Consider the following 19,075-nt stretch of genomic DNA (forward strand, 5'->3'; position numbering starts at 1 on the left):
TAAAGAAGAACACAGGCCAGTAAGCACAGAAGAGCTCCCGTTGAATCCATATGGCTTTGCAATATTGTAGCCGGTTAATAACTGAACGTGCAGACGGTACGTCACGTTCGGTGAACGGCGGGTAGATATGGTGCAAAAGCAATAATTGAGAAGTAGTAGACAATTATTAGTGAAGGTAAAAGCAGGTTAAAGAAACGTGTTCCTAGCTGGGCTTGAACCTAGGACCCCATGTCCCCAAGACTATAACTTTGCCCACTAGGCCACAGGCAGACTAGCTGTTTAAACTGGAAATGTTTCAGAGTAAAAAGGTATGGGTATTTTGCGTGTGTATGCAAGTTTTTGATTGGGTCGTGTAGGTGAAGATTTGGCTGGTGTCAGTAAAATGTCCAATGGGGAGACATGTTGTTAATGGGATAGGCGGCAGGAAAAATAAGAATGAGAAGAAGAAGAAGGAGAAAATGCAAAATCCCCTTAGTTTGGGGCTGTTGTTTATGAATTCTGTCTGTTGAAATGGGGTCAGAATGTACAGAATTTAATGTTTTTAAGGGCTGAGTGTCTGTGGCTGTTGTGGTTATTTCTGTGGGGAACCCTGAAAAGTGCCATACTCTCGGTGCTGTATAGGTATGGGGCATGCCCCCGCCAAGGCGTAACTTGGCGGGATGGCATACTTGCCATCCCAATATCAGCTATGTCTATCAGCAAACATATGCCCTAGCCATGCTCAGGGATTAAAGTTCTCGGTCGCTACGACAGATTTCCGTCAATTGGATTCCAGAGAGGCCATGCATGAGAGCAGTGTAGATCCGAAGGGGGGAAAAAAGCGAGGGGAGGGGGGGTGTTACGGGACTTCGGAATCGCGCTACCAGGTGATAGGTAGCTGATTTGTATAGGCATACAATCTACTTGGATGTCGGTAATTATATACACTCACCGGCCACTTTATTAGGTACAACTTGGTAGTACCGGGTTAGCCCTACCTACTGAGGTTACTAATTAAAGCCACAAACGGAAAATCATACACTTCCTTTCTTGACAATATAACGATAATATGTATAATAACGAAACAAACTGAGACGATACAGCCTCACGGTGTACTGAAGCAGACTAGTCAATTAATCACGTCTCGGCGGACGCACATTCAACTTTAGTCTACACACAAGCCAATGTTAAATTAACACCAAAATATACATTTATTAACGTGTGACAAAATACCCCAAACCCCCCAAATTACGAGAGTCTTAATGTCCAGTAAGCAATAGAAATAGTTCAAATACGAATAAAGTTAATCAAGATTGCAATCAAAGTCAAAGTTTGTGACAAAGAAGGAGCGAGAAGCCGCCGTTCAAAAAGGCAATCTCACCACTCCGACGAAGGAGAAGAAAGCAATCCTTCTGCAACCACCCACATCTTCCGACCGAGAATAATCCACAAGGAAAGTTTATTCCAGCAGCTAAGAATCGTGACAGTTTGCAATTAGATGAGCCCGAACGCCGTGTTCACCTGCATGCACATACTAATTTCCCCTCACCCCTAGAACTTGGCCTGTGAGGACGTCCTATTCGTGGCACTGTCATGCAAAATAAACTGAAAACACATTATTATACTAACGAAAACACAAAGTTCAAGTATCCCTATGTTTCTAAAGACCTGCCTTAAATTAAGCCGGTACCGATTTTCAAAATTAAACACACACACACATATATATATGTACTTTTTTCATTTAAAAATAAAAGTGTCTCTTTGACGCACACTCGTGGTAATCCGCCGATTAATTTAGCCACGGTTCTAGTGTTAAATAGGCTATTGGTGTCCGGGACACCGTGAGCCCGGCGGCTGCATGCAACCGTGAGGTGTATAACGTAGGCTATTTGAAAGGTGAACAGACAGTTAATGACCCAAACACAAATATTCACGTAGGCTTTCATAGATTGAAAACAGCATTGAAATTACGTCAAAGAAAACTGGCAATAGAAAAACTGTAGTGGAGGCACCACCATGTCAATTTTGATATTTTTTGATATTTTGCTTCTATAACTTCTATAGTTTCATAAAATGAACTAACTAAAGGTAAATAATCGTTATAAATAGTTAATTTAGATGATAATATAACACCATCCTCAAGAACACGAAACATAAAATAAGCTTATGATAGCATCTTTTATGATTAAATGCCTCCGCGGTTTTAAAACTGACCTGGTTGAATCATATATCGTTAAAAAGCTTGTTTCCTGGAGCGTATAGCCAGTATGACCATATGTGGCTATTTTCTTTGCTGTCACTGTGAGGATGGACGAAAGACAAGCAGAACTCTTCGATTTCATTTACATTAGCTGATCTTTAACAGCCATTTCCTCAAAACTGTATTTTGCCCATAGGGTATTCAATTTATCTCAACTTTAACAATAGGTACAGCTACATAAATTTACATACTGCTTCTTAAATATTATAGCTAGGGCGTGTCAGAGAATTTTTTTGATATGTTTTGTCATTTTCATTTTATGTGGCATTTTATCAGTAAAAATAGGTAAAAAAAAAAAAAAATGTACATATTGTTTTTGGAATAATTCATTAAAAAAACAATATTTTGCCAAAAGCCTCTGACAAGCCATAACTATTGAGTTATTGATCACATTAAAAAAAAAATCAGTTCAGATTTTATCTGTTGAGCTTAAATATTGAATACCTTATATGCAAATCAGTGCATATTTAATGAGCAAATGGCTCATTAGCATATTTTAAAAATAAAAAAATGAAATGTCATAATACAAAAAAACCTTGTATTTGTGTGTTTATTCATCTGGTAAAATTTCATTTTGATAAGAGTAAAGGAATTTTTTTTTCTATTCAGGGGTGGTGCCTCCCCTTAAAACTCTATTGGTCTCTAGCATTTAAATAAAGTGTACAGTGAGCCTCAAACCACCATGCTGCTACCAGATATGCAGTAGATACTACAAGCATTGTTTCTCCTGATTAATTTTCCTGTTGAAACCAATGGAAAAAATATTGAGGAGAAACAATGCTTGTAGTATCTACTGCATATCTGGCAGCAGCACGGTGGTTTGAGGCTCATTTGATCCCTTGGACCAACAAATGTGCTCCGTACTGTATCAGTATAATTTACAGCTGAATCTAGTCCCACCCCCAAATTCCCATAGAGATCCATTCAAATGCAAAAAGTTGTATTGCTTGTAGGACAACCTGAAAATAAGATATCCAGACTGACGATGTTGATAGGTCACAGACATCAGGAAGTCATGGCATGCAAATGATATGCAACCAAGTACAAAACATGACTCTCTTATTTGACGTTATGTTAATTTGTCTACTGTGTAAGTGAGTTTCTTGCTAATTTTCTGACCAATGATTTGTTGTTAAAATCATTAAAAGCTTAATATTTTACCATTTGGGCTTTTTTTTTCTTGGGACCCATTTTTTTTGCCCAGGACTGTAGGTTAAAGCCTTGTTACAACTTAATGGCTGCATTAGAGAACAGCAGCAATGGTTATGTGTGGGGTGGTGCTGAAATCTCACTTGTTTAGCAGGCGTCGAGGGCTAAGGGCGTGTACACACTATCCGCCCTTTTCTGAGCTGCCTCCGTGTTTTTTTTTTTAATTTTTTTTTTTTAACATGTAAACCTATGTGAAGCGACCGCACGGTGGAAAAAACTAGCTCTAAAAAGGCGGCGCATCACCCACCTTCCCTAAAAAAAAAAAAAAAATGCCGCGCAGTGTGTGTGTACATGCCCTAATGTGGGGGCCTCCTCTGTAACCTGTCTTTCAAATTGTAGAGGGGTAATATGACTTGGCCTCACAGCCGGCAGTGGCTATGTGAAAACATGCGTCTTGCCCACCCAATCAAAGGTTCCATCCAACAGACCACCCCCCCCCCTCCCTCCCCCCCCCCCTCCGACTGGCCCTGCTTGGCTTGAAAAAAATCACTTCAAACTTCAGTCAGAAGTTTTTTTTTTTGCTTTAATCCCTGCATGCTCTGAATTTCTCAAGATTAATAATATTTTCCAAGAAATTACAAAAGTCATCGATAAAATTTTGCCAGGTGCAGTGTCTTTTTCTGTTACCACAGACTGAATGCGTAATGCAGCTATAATGAGACAAAACTATTGGTTAAGCTGGGCTATACAACACTATTCCAAAAGCAAAATTAGACATACATCATTAGAAAGTTTATTCTGTCACCTATTGGATCGATTCATTGTCAATCAAGTCAGATTGTACTACAAAGGACAACAGCACCGTAAACAACGTGTGGTATTACGCACAGCTATTTTGGAAGGTACCCAGGCGTCACAAATGAGCGTATATTTCACAAACTTATTGTCCAAGACAATATATGACCACTCCGTCTCGAAAGGGACATCTCTACGCGTAAAACCAATGGTAAGGTTGTATATTTATTCCATATTTAGTCGCAGATATTGATAGTAGAATGACATGGTATAATTCTTTAAAAATTCCTCTTGTTTATTTCAGTGTTCAGTGAGCAGCATTTTTCACAGCTGTACTGGCATACCTTCGGTTATTGTTGACTTTATCTTGTTGCTATTATGGAATACAAATTTTTAGTGGTAAAAGAATGTTTTCATGTATGCCCAGATAGACACTATTGTCCAGTGTGTCATGCGTGTGGGGGTGTAGTTACAGATGAGACTGCAGGGAGGGGGTGCTTGGTAAATGCACGACCAGCGCGACAATGGTGGTGCTGCGAAACTCCGTATTCGGCATAGTTGTCCTGAATCGTATACTAATAAAGCTTGAACACTGAGTTTGTGTTTTCTACTCATAATTTGGTTGCAGGAGCAGAGAATGTCTGAGTTGAGCAATCTAGGCATGCTGACCATTAGGGGCATTGCGCAAAGGGGTTAAACCCCACTTAAAACCCAGAACTTGTAGCCTATTATGATTTTATTTTATTTGTTTAAAATGTTTTTACCATAGGTGCTTTAGAAATGGACAGCATGGGAGTTCACAAATTGTATTTAGAACCTGTTTTGTTCTGCCATTCTGAGATTAAGTGGGAGATGTTATTGAAGCATGCAAATGTGGGCCCATGTAGTTATAATTAATAGTGTATATGTTGGGCTAGTATATTCCTCATGAAAACATCTGACGTTGGGTGCTGAAGTTGGGTGCACACTGTTTTCTGTGTTTGTGTGTGTGTGAGACTGCTGACAATGCCGTCTGAACATGCACTAAATTAATACTTAATTTGTTTTTCATTCCTCCCCTAATGTCACTCCATCACAAATCATCAGGAGTCAGCCGAAGGTAAGGTCTGATCCACAGGCATGTCTCTTTTAATGGAAGCATTTCTCTTAATATTATAATACAGTAATATTTCAGAATGTTTATTCTATGTACACAAAATGTTATTTTATGCTTTGTTTGCTTTTTTCGCTTTCAATGCATGGAATTTCTAATGTTTAGTCGCGGTACACTGAAAAAAATAAATAAAGCCGCGTTTCCACCCAAAGTACCCGGGACTTTTAGTCCCAGGAACTACTTTTCAAAAGGAATAGGAGGTTCCTTCAGCCCATTGTTGTCTGTGTTTCCACCGCGGTCTAAAGACCCGCGAAGATTAGGCAAATTAGTCCACTTATGTATGTAAAAGCGTCGTCGTCGTCGTTCCATCTGTCCTATGATTTCTTCTGTAACCCCATACTACCACCGAAGTAGCCTACATTATTTTCTAATAACCGGGACAGCCGGAGGGGTTTATTCCACTTATATACAATGGGTTACCAACAATGACTATATATGGTTACTTTAATATTTATTGATTTTTATCGACTTAATCACCTGACATTGATATATTCTTCTGCGGCTGTTTGGGCATATTTTACTGTTGTCAAGCAAAACTCTCGTTGGTAGTTCAACTTGGACCGTTGTTATGCAACAAACAGAATATAACAGGGCAATATACAGATTGTATATAACTGTTTTATATATCCTCTCAAACACATTCATTATGTTTTTATGCAAACATTCACTTTCATGTATTGACATCCGAGACGACAGAATGCATTCACATTCTACAAATAACTGGTAAAAACAGCAGAAAACATGCACACGTCATAAACAATTTGCTGTTGAATTGATTAATTCCACTCTTATCGTCATTTCCAATATAGGCTAGTCGCAAAATGACAAGAATAAATAGAATGACAACTCGGACGTGAAAATTTAAATTAATATTGCAGCCACCGTTTGCTTTCCTTGAAAGTTACTGCTAGCGGAGCAGCAAAGTGTGCCCTCCAGATGCGAGCCATGCACCATATAAATAGAGTCCATGTCTAGTCTTCCTGGTCTTTTTGTGGAATTGAAGAATCGTAGAGTGAAATTATGGCAGTCTGAAAAAACAAAAGGGACGATTACTAGAGTTAACCTGTTATTTTACCTTGACAAAAAGTGCAGAAGGTGATTTCTGGTTTGCTTTTACTGTATCCCCAATGTAAATTACGCAGAACTACCGCATACCTCACATAACTGTGTCAAACGTTTTGAGTCAATTATAACGGACTAACAAATAAAATACGGAAGAAAATATTCAGCAACCGAATTAAACCGTTTGAATGTCTTGGTACGTAATATGCTGTCCCAGCACGAATGCTTAACATTTTATAAAACGAATACTAAAGCAAGAAAAGAACAGAAGAGCACACGTTATAATCCTCAATCTTAATTTCTCATCTGTTCCAAGACGTTGGCAGGCTATAACCAAAAGTAGGCTACTGCGCCGCAGTACAAGTTTTAATTTAAGTTATTATGAAAATAAATCGGTTTGCGGCCGCAGTTTTTTAAAAATGGCGGTTGAAATAAAATACTGCGAGTAGTCGACCAGTCAGAAATATTCAGCGCTTGTGCCCCACCCCAAAAGTTCCGGTACTTTCGGAAAGTACTACCCCCCCGAGCAGGGACTTTTTTGGGGGTAAAATAAAGTCCCCGGAACTTTATTTAGACCCTGAGTTGCACTGAGTTCCTCAAAAGGTTCCTGGTTCCTGGGGAAAGTTCCTGTGGTGGAAACGCGGCTAAACTGTTAGGTAGCTACTCTAATTACAGCGTAGCAGTTTGAACTGGAATCAAAACAGTCTCCCCTCCTGCTCTCCTACAGGTTTTCGCCTATGATCACTGCTTCTGGTCAATGGACGAGTCTGAAACAGACAAGTTTGCTGGTTGGTTGTTTTTCATGTTCATCAATAACTAGTTAACGTTTCCTTGGGCAGCGAGGGCCTCAATCTGCAGGGAATCCCCTGCCTTTCCTCTAATCAGTTAGTTGCCTGCTGCAGATCCTCCTGTGCGATAATGATGCTGTTCAGCCGGTGATCTACAGAGCAACACCCCAAGAAGCGGTGTCTGGCTGCATGCATTTCAGAGGATGTGTGTAGTTTATATCCTCAAAAAAAGCCGACAGCTACAACTGGGTGTTTCAGTAGAGTAATAAAAATGGATGCTAGATATGTGTATATATATGGTTGAAGTTCACAGTGATGTCATACTGAATATGGCATGCAGAAAGTCTCACTTTAGTGGCAATAGCTTAAACTAGACTACATCCTGAAATAACCATTTTATTTTGATTAGACATAATTGTTTAATATTTTTAAAAATTCCATGTAGCTGCTTTCAGTCATAATTGCAATTGGTGTCATACCTTGTATGGCTAGTATGTTATACAATGGCATACAATGCCTGCATTTCATCGCTGAATTTTTATGAAGACAGCTTTGCTATGATTTTGCATATTACTGCAGTTTTGAAGCAAATGAAGTACTGTAGGTGGCTAGCTAGCTATCCATGACAGAAAACATACCAAGAGACTTTTTTTTTTTTTTACCCAAAATCAAATGGAACTGTGTACTGAGTTTCACAAGTGACAGTGAACCTAGCATAACACTGGCTTGCTCTTGTGAACATGGGATACTCAGCTGGCTAGCTAGCAACTTTGCAAACTAGATAACCAGCAAATTGTCCATTTCTATGTTGTTATGTGTTCATGTTGTCTTGATAGCCAAGCTTCTGTTATTGTTAGTCAGATATAAGGTTTGGTTGGTACCAACAAGCAGTGTGCGTTCACAGCGTTAGTATGCTAGTTAATTGTATTGTGTATCGTTGGACTGACATCAGTTAGCAATAGAGGAGCTGCAAAGAGCCCTTTTTAGGAGCTGAAGTGTGTTTGGAGGCGAGTCCTGTATTTGTAAATCGTGGACAGCTGGTTTGTTTGTGTAACGCTGTCAGACAAACCTTAACTACCCACTGTACTGCCTTGGTTGCATCTCACATGAAGATTAGATTAGTAACATTTGCTAACCGCTAGATTGCCAATGTTAATCTTCAATTTCGTGTAATCTAAAAAAAGAAAAGCTCACCGGCTGAGAGTTAGCCAGTGTACTTCCCGTTCCCATTATTAAACACTTGGATAAAAGAAATAAGATGGCTAAGAAGAAACCTAACATAAGAAAATGCTGGTGTAGGAATTTTTTTAACAAAAATGATGGTGTTGAAGTTGAAGATAACAAACGACAGAGTCAGGAGCTCCTTTTAATAATACGACTGGTCGGGAAGAGGTACAAGTACAGTCTTCGAAAATATAAAGTGGCATATAGCGGCAGTGTGGCACAGTGGGTAAGGAATTGGGCTTGTAACCGAAAGGTCGCAGGTTCGATTCCCGGGTAAGGACACTGCCGTTGTACCCTTGAGCAAGGTACTTAACCTGCATCGCTTCAGTATGTATCCAGCTGTATAAATGGATACAATGTAAAAATGCTATGTAAAAAGTTGTGTAAGTCACTCTGGATAAGAGCGTCTGCTAAATGCCTGTAATGTAATGTAATGTAATAAAGTCCAATATATGAGTTCATATAGTTTTCAGAGACAAAGAACTGTCGTCCCAGCCTATGAGATTCATTTAATCACCATATGCAAAGATTCCATTACTAGCCAGTCATAAGTTAGGATCAGGGATCAAGGCTGACCATGCAGGACTAGAGGTCCTCTAAACCCCTAAATCACTTGATAAAATACCACAGCTGGAATCTACCTCCTCTAGCTTACATTGCAACAAGAACATGGCATAGGGTGAAACAGCGTACAGTTAGATATACAGCCTTTAAAAGTTTATCAAGTTACCATAAGATATTTGATATGTTATATAATTAGGGGTCCAAGCAGCGAAGCTGGTGGAACCCTATTGTATCTGTTAGGATTATTAGGGGTCCAAGCAGCGAAGCTGGTGGAACCCTATTGTATCTGTTAGGATTATTAGGGGTCCAAGCAGCGAAGCTGGTGGAACCCTATTGTATCTGTTAGGATTATTATTATTAGGGGTCCAAGCAGCGAAGCTGGTGGAACCCTATTGTATTTATTAGGATTATTCTTATTATTATTATTATTATTATTTTTCTCCGCTAAAAGTGTCTGAGGCTCAGCAACCATAAGTCCTGGAGCGGCCAGATTTGGCCGGTGGGTTCCTATGGGCCCCCACTACTCAGGCACATTATAAAGCACGTACGTTGGCCAGATGGTGGCGCTATTACAAAGGGTTTTGCGTAAAAGGCCATAACTGCCACACCATAAGTCAGATCAACACAAAACTTCATCGACCTATGCATCTCAACGTGCTCTACAACTTTGCCATTGGCCCCACCTATGTCCGCCATATTGTTTGCCCGCCATTTAGACTTTTTAGTTGGGGCGTGGCAGTTTTCTCCGCTAAAATGTCTGAGGCTCAGCAGCCATAAGTTGTAGACCAACCAAATTTGGTAGGTGGGTTCCTATGGCCCCCCACTACTCAGGCACTAAAAATCACCTATGTCGGCCTGATGGTGGCGCTATAACAAAGGATCATACTTTAAAAGGTCATAACTCCCACATCGTAAGTCTGATCAACACAAAACTTCATCGACTGATGCATCTGACTGTGCTCTACAACTATTGGGAGCACCTATGTCCGCCATATGGTTTGCACACCATTTGGCCTTTTTCATTAGGTGGGGTGCGGAAAAAGCTGGAGCTCCAAATCTAAACGTTTACGACATCTAGTAAACTTCTTTACGGCAAGCGACAACCATGGCGACGCAAGTAATCCGGCACCGTAGGTCTAGTTTTTATCAGTGAAAAGACAGTCTGACAGTGCCACCTAGCGTGCATGCTAGGATAGGCTACCCAAAGTTTTTCAGTAAAAGCTTTCTGAGAGGATGAATAATTACTTTTCTTTGGCATGGATCCATTTGAAGACAGTATCGGGTGAATTCGTTTAGTCTTTAAATCTGTCATTATGGTGAGAAAAAGGTAAACCATTTTATTGGTAGTTTTTGAGTTTCTGTGCAAACGCGCGAAAACACGCTGGTATAATAAAGCAATGACGGTAATACATATATAGTCCGCTTCGTTCCGTTGCTAACATAACGACATACATCTGCAGTTTCTCGCTGCATTTACTAATATTGAATATAAACAAAATACGCAATTTATGCTGTAAATCGTATCCTCAATTTAATCTCTAAATCGACTGTAAGCTTAGGGTTGTGGTATAATAAAACAATGACGGTAATACATATATAGTCCGCTTCGTTCCGTTGCTACCATAACATAACGACATACAGCTGCAGTTTCTCGCTGCATTTACTAATATTGAATATAAACAAAAGACGCAATTTATGCTGTAAATCGTATCCTCAATTTAATCTCTAAATCGACTGTAAGCTTAGGGTTGTGGTATAATAAAACAATGACGGTAATACATATATAGTCCGCTTCGTTCCGTTGCTACCATAACATAACGACATACAGCTGCAGTTTCTCGCTGCATTTACTACTATTGAATATAAACAAAAGACGCAATTTATGCTGTAAATCGTATCCTCAATTTAATCTCTAAATCGACTGTAAGTTTAGGGTTGTAACTAGGTAGTTGTTTCGTAGGTGACTTAACTCGTCTTAACTATTGCCGTAGGGTCTAGTTTATGTCAGTGAGGGGACCGTCTGACCGTCGGGAAGCATTGGAAGACGGTGTCGGGTGAGTTCGTTTAATTTTTAAATCAGTCATTATGCTGAGAAATAGCTAAACCATTTTATTGATAGGTTCTGAGTTTCTGTGCAAACGCGCGAAAACACGCTGGTATAATGAAACAATGACGGTAGCCCAATACATATATAGTCCGCTTCGTTCCGTTGCTACCATAACATAACGACCAACAACTGCAGTTTCTCGCTGCAATTACTAATATTGAATGTAAACAAAAGACGCAATTTATGCTGTAGTCTGCCAGTGTCTAAATAAATAATACGGTCCATTTGAAGACAATATCGGGTGAGTTCGTTTAGTCTTTAAATCCGTCATTGTGCTGAGAGAAATCGTAATCTCAATTTAATCTCTACATTGACTGTAAGTTTAGGGTTGTAACTAGGTAGTTCTTCCGTAGGTGACTTAGTCTTAACTCGTCTTAACTATTGCTTGAATGTTTTCATAGACTGCGTTGTTGCTGTTCTTGTTTGTGTTAGCGTTAATCAGTTTTACCTACTGGGTCCAAGTTGAACTGTGCGGTTGTTCCCTGCACTTGGAGCGGTATTTCTCTCTAGGGTTTTCGGCACACTTATTCCTGGTTATGGTTATACACTTTGTTGTACGTCGCTCTGGATAAGAGCGTCTGCCAAATGCCTGTAATGTAGGCTAATGTAATATTCCGTAGCAACAAGATAAACCCGGCGTTAGCCCTGAAATATGTCAGTACAGCAGTGAAAACGTTGCTCACTGAATAACGAAATAAACGAGACAATTTTGTTTTTTACATTATACCATGTCATTCTACAGTCAATATCTGGGACTAAACATTGAATAAATATACAATCTTACCATTGGTTTTATGCGTAGAGATGTCCCTTTTGCGACTGAGTGGTCATATATTGTCTTGGACAATCCGTTTGTGATTCATGTTGCTTCTCATCTGCCAATAAATAAATAAAACGGTCGGCTGCTCTGCGCGTAGGTCCCGACTTGATAACTCGTCTTTTGTTTCGTTTTTTCTCAATGTCGTATTTATTATTTGAAATGTGTATTTATGTGTCATCATTCTATCTGTCTCTGAGGCGCTCTGAAATGTGCATTCTCTGCTAAACTGAGCAATGGATTGGAATATGTGTCTGGCGTAGTGTTGCACGGTATACCAAAACTTCAGCACTTTCTCGGTACTTACAAAACCGTTTTTTTTTTTTTTTTTGAATTTTCCAACGTTCGTTAGTTCTGCGTCAAATGTAAAAGCCAGGGAAATGTGTCTCCCGCATTACTGATTTAGAGGATGAAAAGTGTAGTTTGTCAGAATCTTCGCTGGATGGCAGTAGCAACTAAGGTTGCCAAGTGAGGTGACCTGCGCTTGTGCATTCACTTTCCTGAAACAGCGCAAGCTTTGATTCAGTTCACTTCAGTAGCAATAGGTGTTCCAATTTGGAAATATTTTATTATAGATAGATGCTTTTTTGTTATTAAAATATGCTGTTTTTAAATCTATTTAAAGGTGAAAGACCTGTTTTAAAGAGTATTTACTTTACAACTGTTTAATTTTTGAAATATATTTAACATATTTTTATATTGTTCAGTGTTGTAACACTATAGGCCTATGCATATTAATATGTTGAAGAGACTTCAACTTACAGGTTGTTAATGAACCAGGTTGTTAATAAACCATGAATTAGAAAATTAGGTCAACCCTTGTGGACATTAGGTTTCTGATCTATTAAGGTAATTTCAGTATCGTTAGGTACCGAGTATCGAATTAGCACCGTTTAAGTTTCAAGTATCATTTCAGTATTGAGTATCGTAATACTAAACCTGGTATCAGTATCAAAGTCAAAATTTCGGTATCGTGACAACACTAGTGTGACGCCTTTTTTAGTTGCGGCGCAGAAACACTGCAGCTGTGAATGGACACCGGACCATCTAAGTGTTACGACATGCCATCTAAGTGTTACGACATAGTAAAGGCCTTGACGGGAAGCGGCTAGGACATATCCATGGCGACGTAACTAAGTCATCCGACAGCGTCTCTTATCTCAAAATTGGCCATAAGTCATCAATATTTCATACGATCATCATGATATTCAGTAGATATGTTGGGTGAAGGCATATGATCATGAGGACAAAGCCATTTTAAAATCGCTCCGTAGAGGGCGCGATGCTGCCAATGCTTGGACCCCTTCCAACGCCGCTTGCGGCTTTAATTATTATTATTCTTATTATTTTTCTCCGGTAAAAGTGTCTGAGGCTCAGCAACCATAAGTCCTGGAGCGGCCAAATTTGGCAGGTGGGTTCCTATGGGCCCCCACTACTCAGGCACTAAAAAGCACGTACCTTGGCCAGATGGTGGCGCTATTTCAAAGGGTTTTGCGTAAAAGGCCATAACTGCCACACCATCAGTCAGATCAACACAAAACTTCATCGACCTATGCATCTCAACGTGCTCTACAACTTTGCCATTGGCCCCACCTATGTCCGCCATATTGTTTGCCCGCCATTTAGACTTTTTAGTTGGGGCGTGGCAGTTTTCTCCGCTAAAATGTCTGAGGCTCAGCAGCCATAAGTTGTAGACCAACCAAATTTGGTAGGTGGGTTCCTATGGCCCCCCACTACTCAGGCACTAAAAATCACCTATGTCGGCCTGATGGTGGCGCTATAACAAAGGATCATACTTTAAAAGGTCATAACTCCCACATCGTAAGTCTGATCAACACAAAACTTCATCGACTGATGCATCTGACTGTGCTCTACAACTTTCCTATTGGGAGCACCTATGTCCGCCATATGGTTTGCACACCATTTGGCCTTTTTCATTAGGTGGGGTGCGGAAAAAGCTGGAGCTCCAAATCTAAACGTTTACGACATCGAGTAAACTTCTTTACGGCAAGCGACAACCATGGGCGCAAGTAATCGCACCGTAGGGTTTGTTTTATCAGTGAAAAGACGGTCTGACAGTGCCACCTAGCGTGCATGCTAGGATAGGCTACCCAAAGTTTTTCAGTAAAAGCTTTCTGAGAGGATGAATAATTACTTTTCTTTGGCATGGATCCATTTGAAGACAGTATCGGGTGAGTTCGTTAAGTCTTTAAATCTGTCATTATGGTGAGAAAAAGCTAAACTATTTTATTGGTAGGTTTTGAGTTTCTGTGCAAACGCGCGAAAACACGCTGGTATAATAAAACAATGACGGTAATACATATATAGCCCGCTTCGTTCCGTTGCTACCATAACATAACAGACTATCTTGTGCCTACAGCTGCAGTTTCTCGCTGCAATTTCTAACATTGAATATTCACAAAAGACGCAATTTATGCTGTACTCTGCCAATGTCTAGATAAATAATACGCTACGGTAAAGCTTTGAGAGGATGAATCATTACTTTTCTTTGGCATGGATCCATTTGAAGACAGTATCGGGTGAGTTCGTTAAGTCTTTAAATCTGTCATTATGGTGAGAAAAAGCTAAACCATTTCATTGGTAGTTTTTGAGTTTCTGTCAACGCGCGAAAAACACGCTGGTATAATAAAACAATGACGGGTAATACATAATAGTCCGCTTCGTTCCGTTGTACCATAACATAACAGACTATCTTTGTCTACAGCTGCAGTTTCTCGCTGCAATTTCTAGCATTGAATATCACAAAATACGCAATTTATGCTGTAGTCTGCCATGTCTAAAAAATAATACTACGGTCAAAGCTTTGAGAGGATGAATCATTACTTTCTTGACATGGACATTGAGACAATACGGTGAGTTCGTTTACTTTTTAAATCCGTCATTATGCTGAGGGAAATCGTATTCTCAATTTAATCTCTACATTAACTGTAAGGTTAGGGTTGTAACTAGTTAGCTGTTTCGTAGGTGACTTAGTTAATGCCCTCGTCTTAACTGTTGCTTGTACTTTCGCATAGACTGCGTTGTTGCTGTACTTGTTTGTGTTAGCGTTAATCAGTTTAACCAACTGGGTCCAAGTTGAACTATGCGGCTGTTCCCTGCACTTGGAACGGTAGGCTACTGCCCTCTAGGGTTTTCGACACACTTGTTCCTGGTTATGGTTATACACTTTGTTGTACGTCGCTCTGGATAAGAGCGCCAGCCAAATGCCTGTAATGTCATGTAATGTAATATTTCGTAACAACAAGATAAACCCGACATTAGCCCTAAAATATGCCAATACAGCAGTGGCAACGCTGCTCACTGAATAACGACATAAACGAGACAATTTTTCTTTAATTATACCATGTCATTCTACATTCAATATCTGGGACTAAACTTTGAATAATTATACAATCTTACCACTGGTTTCACGCGTAGAGATGTCCCCTTTTCGACTGAGTGGTCATATTTTGTCTTGGACAATCCGTTTGTGATTCCTGTTGCTTACGGCGTTGTCGCGGTTTTTAGTACAATTTGGCTTGAATGACAGTTCATTTATTCAGTAGGTGAGAGTATAAGCTTTCTAACGATGTATAACATGTATGATTTTGCATTTGGAACGGCGTTTTATAGTTCAGCGTAACAGAATGTTTTCTTATCGCATTCACTGTGGCGTAGCATTGAAGACGATGCACTTAACGAAACGCTGTCAACGATTTTCATAATTTCTTGTAGAGTACTATTATTACCGAGGACTTCAGGGCTTAGCTAAGCCATTTCTTTGCTGATAGACCTATCTGACATCGTTTTCTGACGCAAAACAGAAGCGGATAGGATAGGACAATATCTGGGACTAAACATTGAATAAATATACAATCTTACCATTGGTTTTATGTGTAGAGATGTCCCTTTTGCGACTGAGTGGTCATATATTGTCTTGGACAATCCGTTTGTGATTCCTGTTGCTTCTCATCTGCCAATAAATAAATAAAACGGTCGGCTGCTCTGCGCGTAGATCGCGACTTGATAACTTGTCTTTTGTTTCGTTTTTTCTCAATGTCGTATTTATTATTTGAAATGTGTATTTATGTGTTATCATTCTATCTGTCTCTGTGGCGCTCTGAAATGTGCATTCTCTGCTAAACTGAGCAATGGATTGGAATATGTGTCTGGCGTAGTGTTGCACGGTATACCAAAACTTCAGCACTTTCTCGGCACTTAAAAAAAAAAGAAAAGAAAAAAAAAGAAACGGTTCGGTATTAGAATATTCCGACGTTCGGTAGTTTTGAGTCAAATGTAAAAGCCAGGGAAAATTCTCCCGCATTACTGATTGAGAGGATGAAAAGTGTAATTTGTCAGAATCTTCGCTAGAAGGCAGTAGCAACTAAGGTTGCCAAGTGAGGTGACTTGCGCTTGTGCACTCAGCTCCTTGATACAGCGCAAGCTTTGACTCAGTTCACTTCAGTAGCAATAGGTGTTCCAATTTGGAAATATTTTATTATAGATAGATGCTGTATTGTTATTAAAATATGCTGTTTTTAAATCTATTTAAAGGTGAAAGACCTGTTTTAAATATTATTTACTTTACAACTGTTTAATTTTTTAAATATATTTAACATATTTTTCTATTGTTCAGTGTTGTAACACTATAGGCCTATGCATGTTAATATGTTGAAGAGGCTTCAACTTAAAGGTTGTTAATGAACCAGGTTGTTAATAAACCATGAATTCGAAAATGAGGTCAACCCTTGTGGACATTATGTTTCTGATCTATCAAGGTAATTTCAGTATCGTTAGGTACCGAGTATCGAATTAGCATCGTTTAAGTTTCAAGTATCATCATACTAAACCTGGTATCAGTATCAAAGTCAAAATTTTGGTATCGTGACAACACTAGTGTGACGCCTTTTTTAGTTGCGGCGCAGAAACACTGCAGCTGCGCATACACGCCGGACCATCTAAGTGTTACGACATGCCATCTAAGTGTTACGACATAGTAAAGGCCTTTACGGGAAGCGGCCAGGACATATCCGTGGCGATGTAACTAAGTCATCCGACAGCGTCTCTTAGCACAGAATTAGTCATAAGTCGTCAATATTTTATACGATCATCGTGATATTCAGTAGATATGTTGGGTGAAGGCATATGATCATGAGTACAAAGCCATTTTAAAATCGCTCCATAGGGGGCGTGATGGTGCCAATGCCTGGACCCCTCCCAACGCCGCTTGCGGCTTTAATTGCTTATATAATTGCTTACATAACATTTTCTGTAAGTCAACTTTTTAATCATAACCCATCACTGGTAATTGTGCCTTTCTTTTTCTGGCCAAACTAAAAAGTAGGCTACATGGGTAACAGTTGGCTTTATAAAAGAAGCTTACCAATGGTATTACAATTGCAATGTTTACGTGTGTTATTTTCTTTTTATATAATTACTACGATTACCAGCACCGTGTTTAAAATTATGGTGTACATTTATTTTGCTTCTATGTTGATGATAGGCTTTAAGGTTTATCAAAACATCATTTCACAGACAATTTACTGAAAAAATTGTTGCCAGGTGGTCCACCTTTGCATGTCAGTAGCCTGGGCAGGCTACGTTTGTTGTTTCCTAGCCTACCTGATCGAATGTTACCTTTAACAAAAGTTACAATACAATATTTCATTGCACCAACAACCCTATTTATTATAACATAATGGATAAGACTGAGAAGAGGTAGAGGCTTAAAGGTTCAAATTCGTCCCGTTTCTTCCCTCGAGCTGTTTTTTGTAAATGTAAAACCACTGAACTGTATAAGAACTAGAAGAGAAACATGGTCACGTGGTTCCATTCAACCCTATTAAATTCGATACTTCCGCTTGTGGCAACATCGCAAGATGGCAGCCGTGGCCCAGAAATAGTATTACTGATGAGTCTGCCATGTATTTCCTATGAGTGTTGTAGAAATTCATCAAACTCTCTTCAGCATGAATTAGGAGCCAAAAGCTTTCATTGTGGTAATCAATAGAAGCAGACTAACATTTCACATTTTTCCTTGATCAAAACATTTTCTAGGCTGAACAGAATAGAGAAAGACATGACCAAATATCATGAGTCCGATTGTGCATTGAATTTTGATTGGTTAAGAACTAAATCAGTAAGATTTGTCCCGAGACAACCATAGCTCCCTTGTAGCTTTATGTTTGTCTCACAACCACAAAGATACAGCCACGGAACTGTGGGTAAATTATAGCTCGCTAGCTGCTTGTAAGCTAACAGTTGTGAAATTTGCCAGCTTAGCTAAGTAGCGACTATTGCCCTATTGTGTTATCTTGTGCATAATAATTAAATAATTTCAAATGTTTTGATGTGAGTATTATTTCTAACAACATCTCTTGAGTGTTGTCAGACTTTGTAGAAAAAAAAAATTATCGGTGTGTTAACTGAAAAGTTACAGCTTCTAGCTTGTTAGCTATAGTTTTAGGCTGGTGCCAATCAACCGGTCACTTTGAGAAAATGTCAGGCTCCTTTTTCCTGTACTGGTCAAAATGACTGGTTGACATGGTATGACAACCAGTTTATGATACTGTAAACATGAACAATTTATTATACTGAAACGTGTTTACAGTGTCATAATATGCTGAAGACAGTGTTCAAATTGTCGTTGAACACGGGGGAGCATTGTCGCCCTTGTTAACTGAAGTTGGAAAAGCCGACCCACAGGCAAGTCTGTACAAGGAAATGCATTGATTCCACAAAGGGAACAAAGCGGCTGCACTAATGTTCAATGTTATATCGCCAACTTGAAGTTGGGGGGTGGTTGGTGTGTACGTAGAAGATGTTACTATCTGGGATTTGCCAATTGCCAGCATGCCTGCCTGGGAGTCTCTTTACTTTAGAATGCTCACGTCCTGCATCTCAACTTCCGCAAGACATTGGTCTAGAATGCAGATCTAGAAGATACTACTTTGCATTAATTATCTATTTGTTGGCTATATACAGTGCCTTCAGAAAGTATTCAGACCCCTTCACTTTTTTCAATTTTGTTACGTTACAGCCTTCCTACAGAAAATGGATTAAACTCATTTTTATTCTCATCAATCCACGCACAATAACCCATAATGACAAAGAGAAAACAGGTTTTTAGAAATTTTTGCAAATTTATTAAAAATAAAAAACTGAAAGATCACATTTA

At 39.3% G+C, this 19,075-nt stretch overlaps 1 protein-coding gene across 5 annotated transcripts in view; it reads left to right on the forward strand.

Moving 5' to 3' along the window:
• The window catches only part of kif13bb (kinesin family member 13Bb), a 217,059-nt gene that overhangs the window by 18,287 nt on the left and 179,697 nt on the right, over positions 1-19,075 (forward strand). For all 5 annotated transcript variants that reach the window (XM_064341045.1, XM_064341047.1, XM_064341044.1 and 2 more), the window contains exons 4-5: positions 5,270-5,282; positions 7,126-7,186. In XM_064341045.1, the coding sequence (XP_064197115.1) occupies positions 5,270-5,282; positions 7,126-7,186 (74 nt within the window). The remainder of the gene's footprint in view (positions 1-5,269; positions 5,283-7,125; positions 7,187-19,075) is intronic.

Source organism: Anguilla rostrata, chromosome 6 (assembly GCF_018555375.3).
Source record: "Anguilla rostrata isolate EN2019 chromosome 6, ASM1855537v3, whole genome shotgun sequence".
Classification (NCBI taxonomy): Eukaryota; Metazoa; Chordata; class Actinopteri; order Anguilliformes; family Anguillidae; genus Anguilla; species Anguilla rostrata.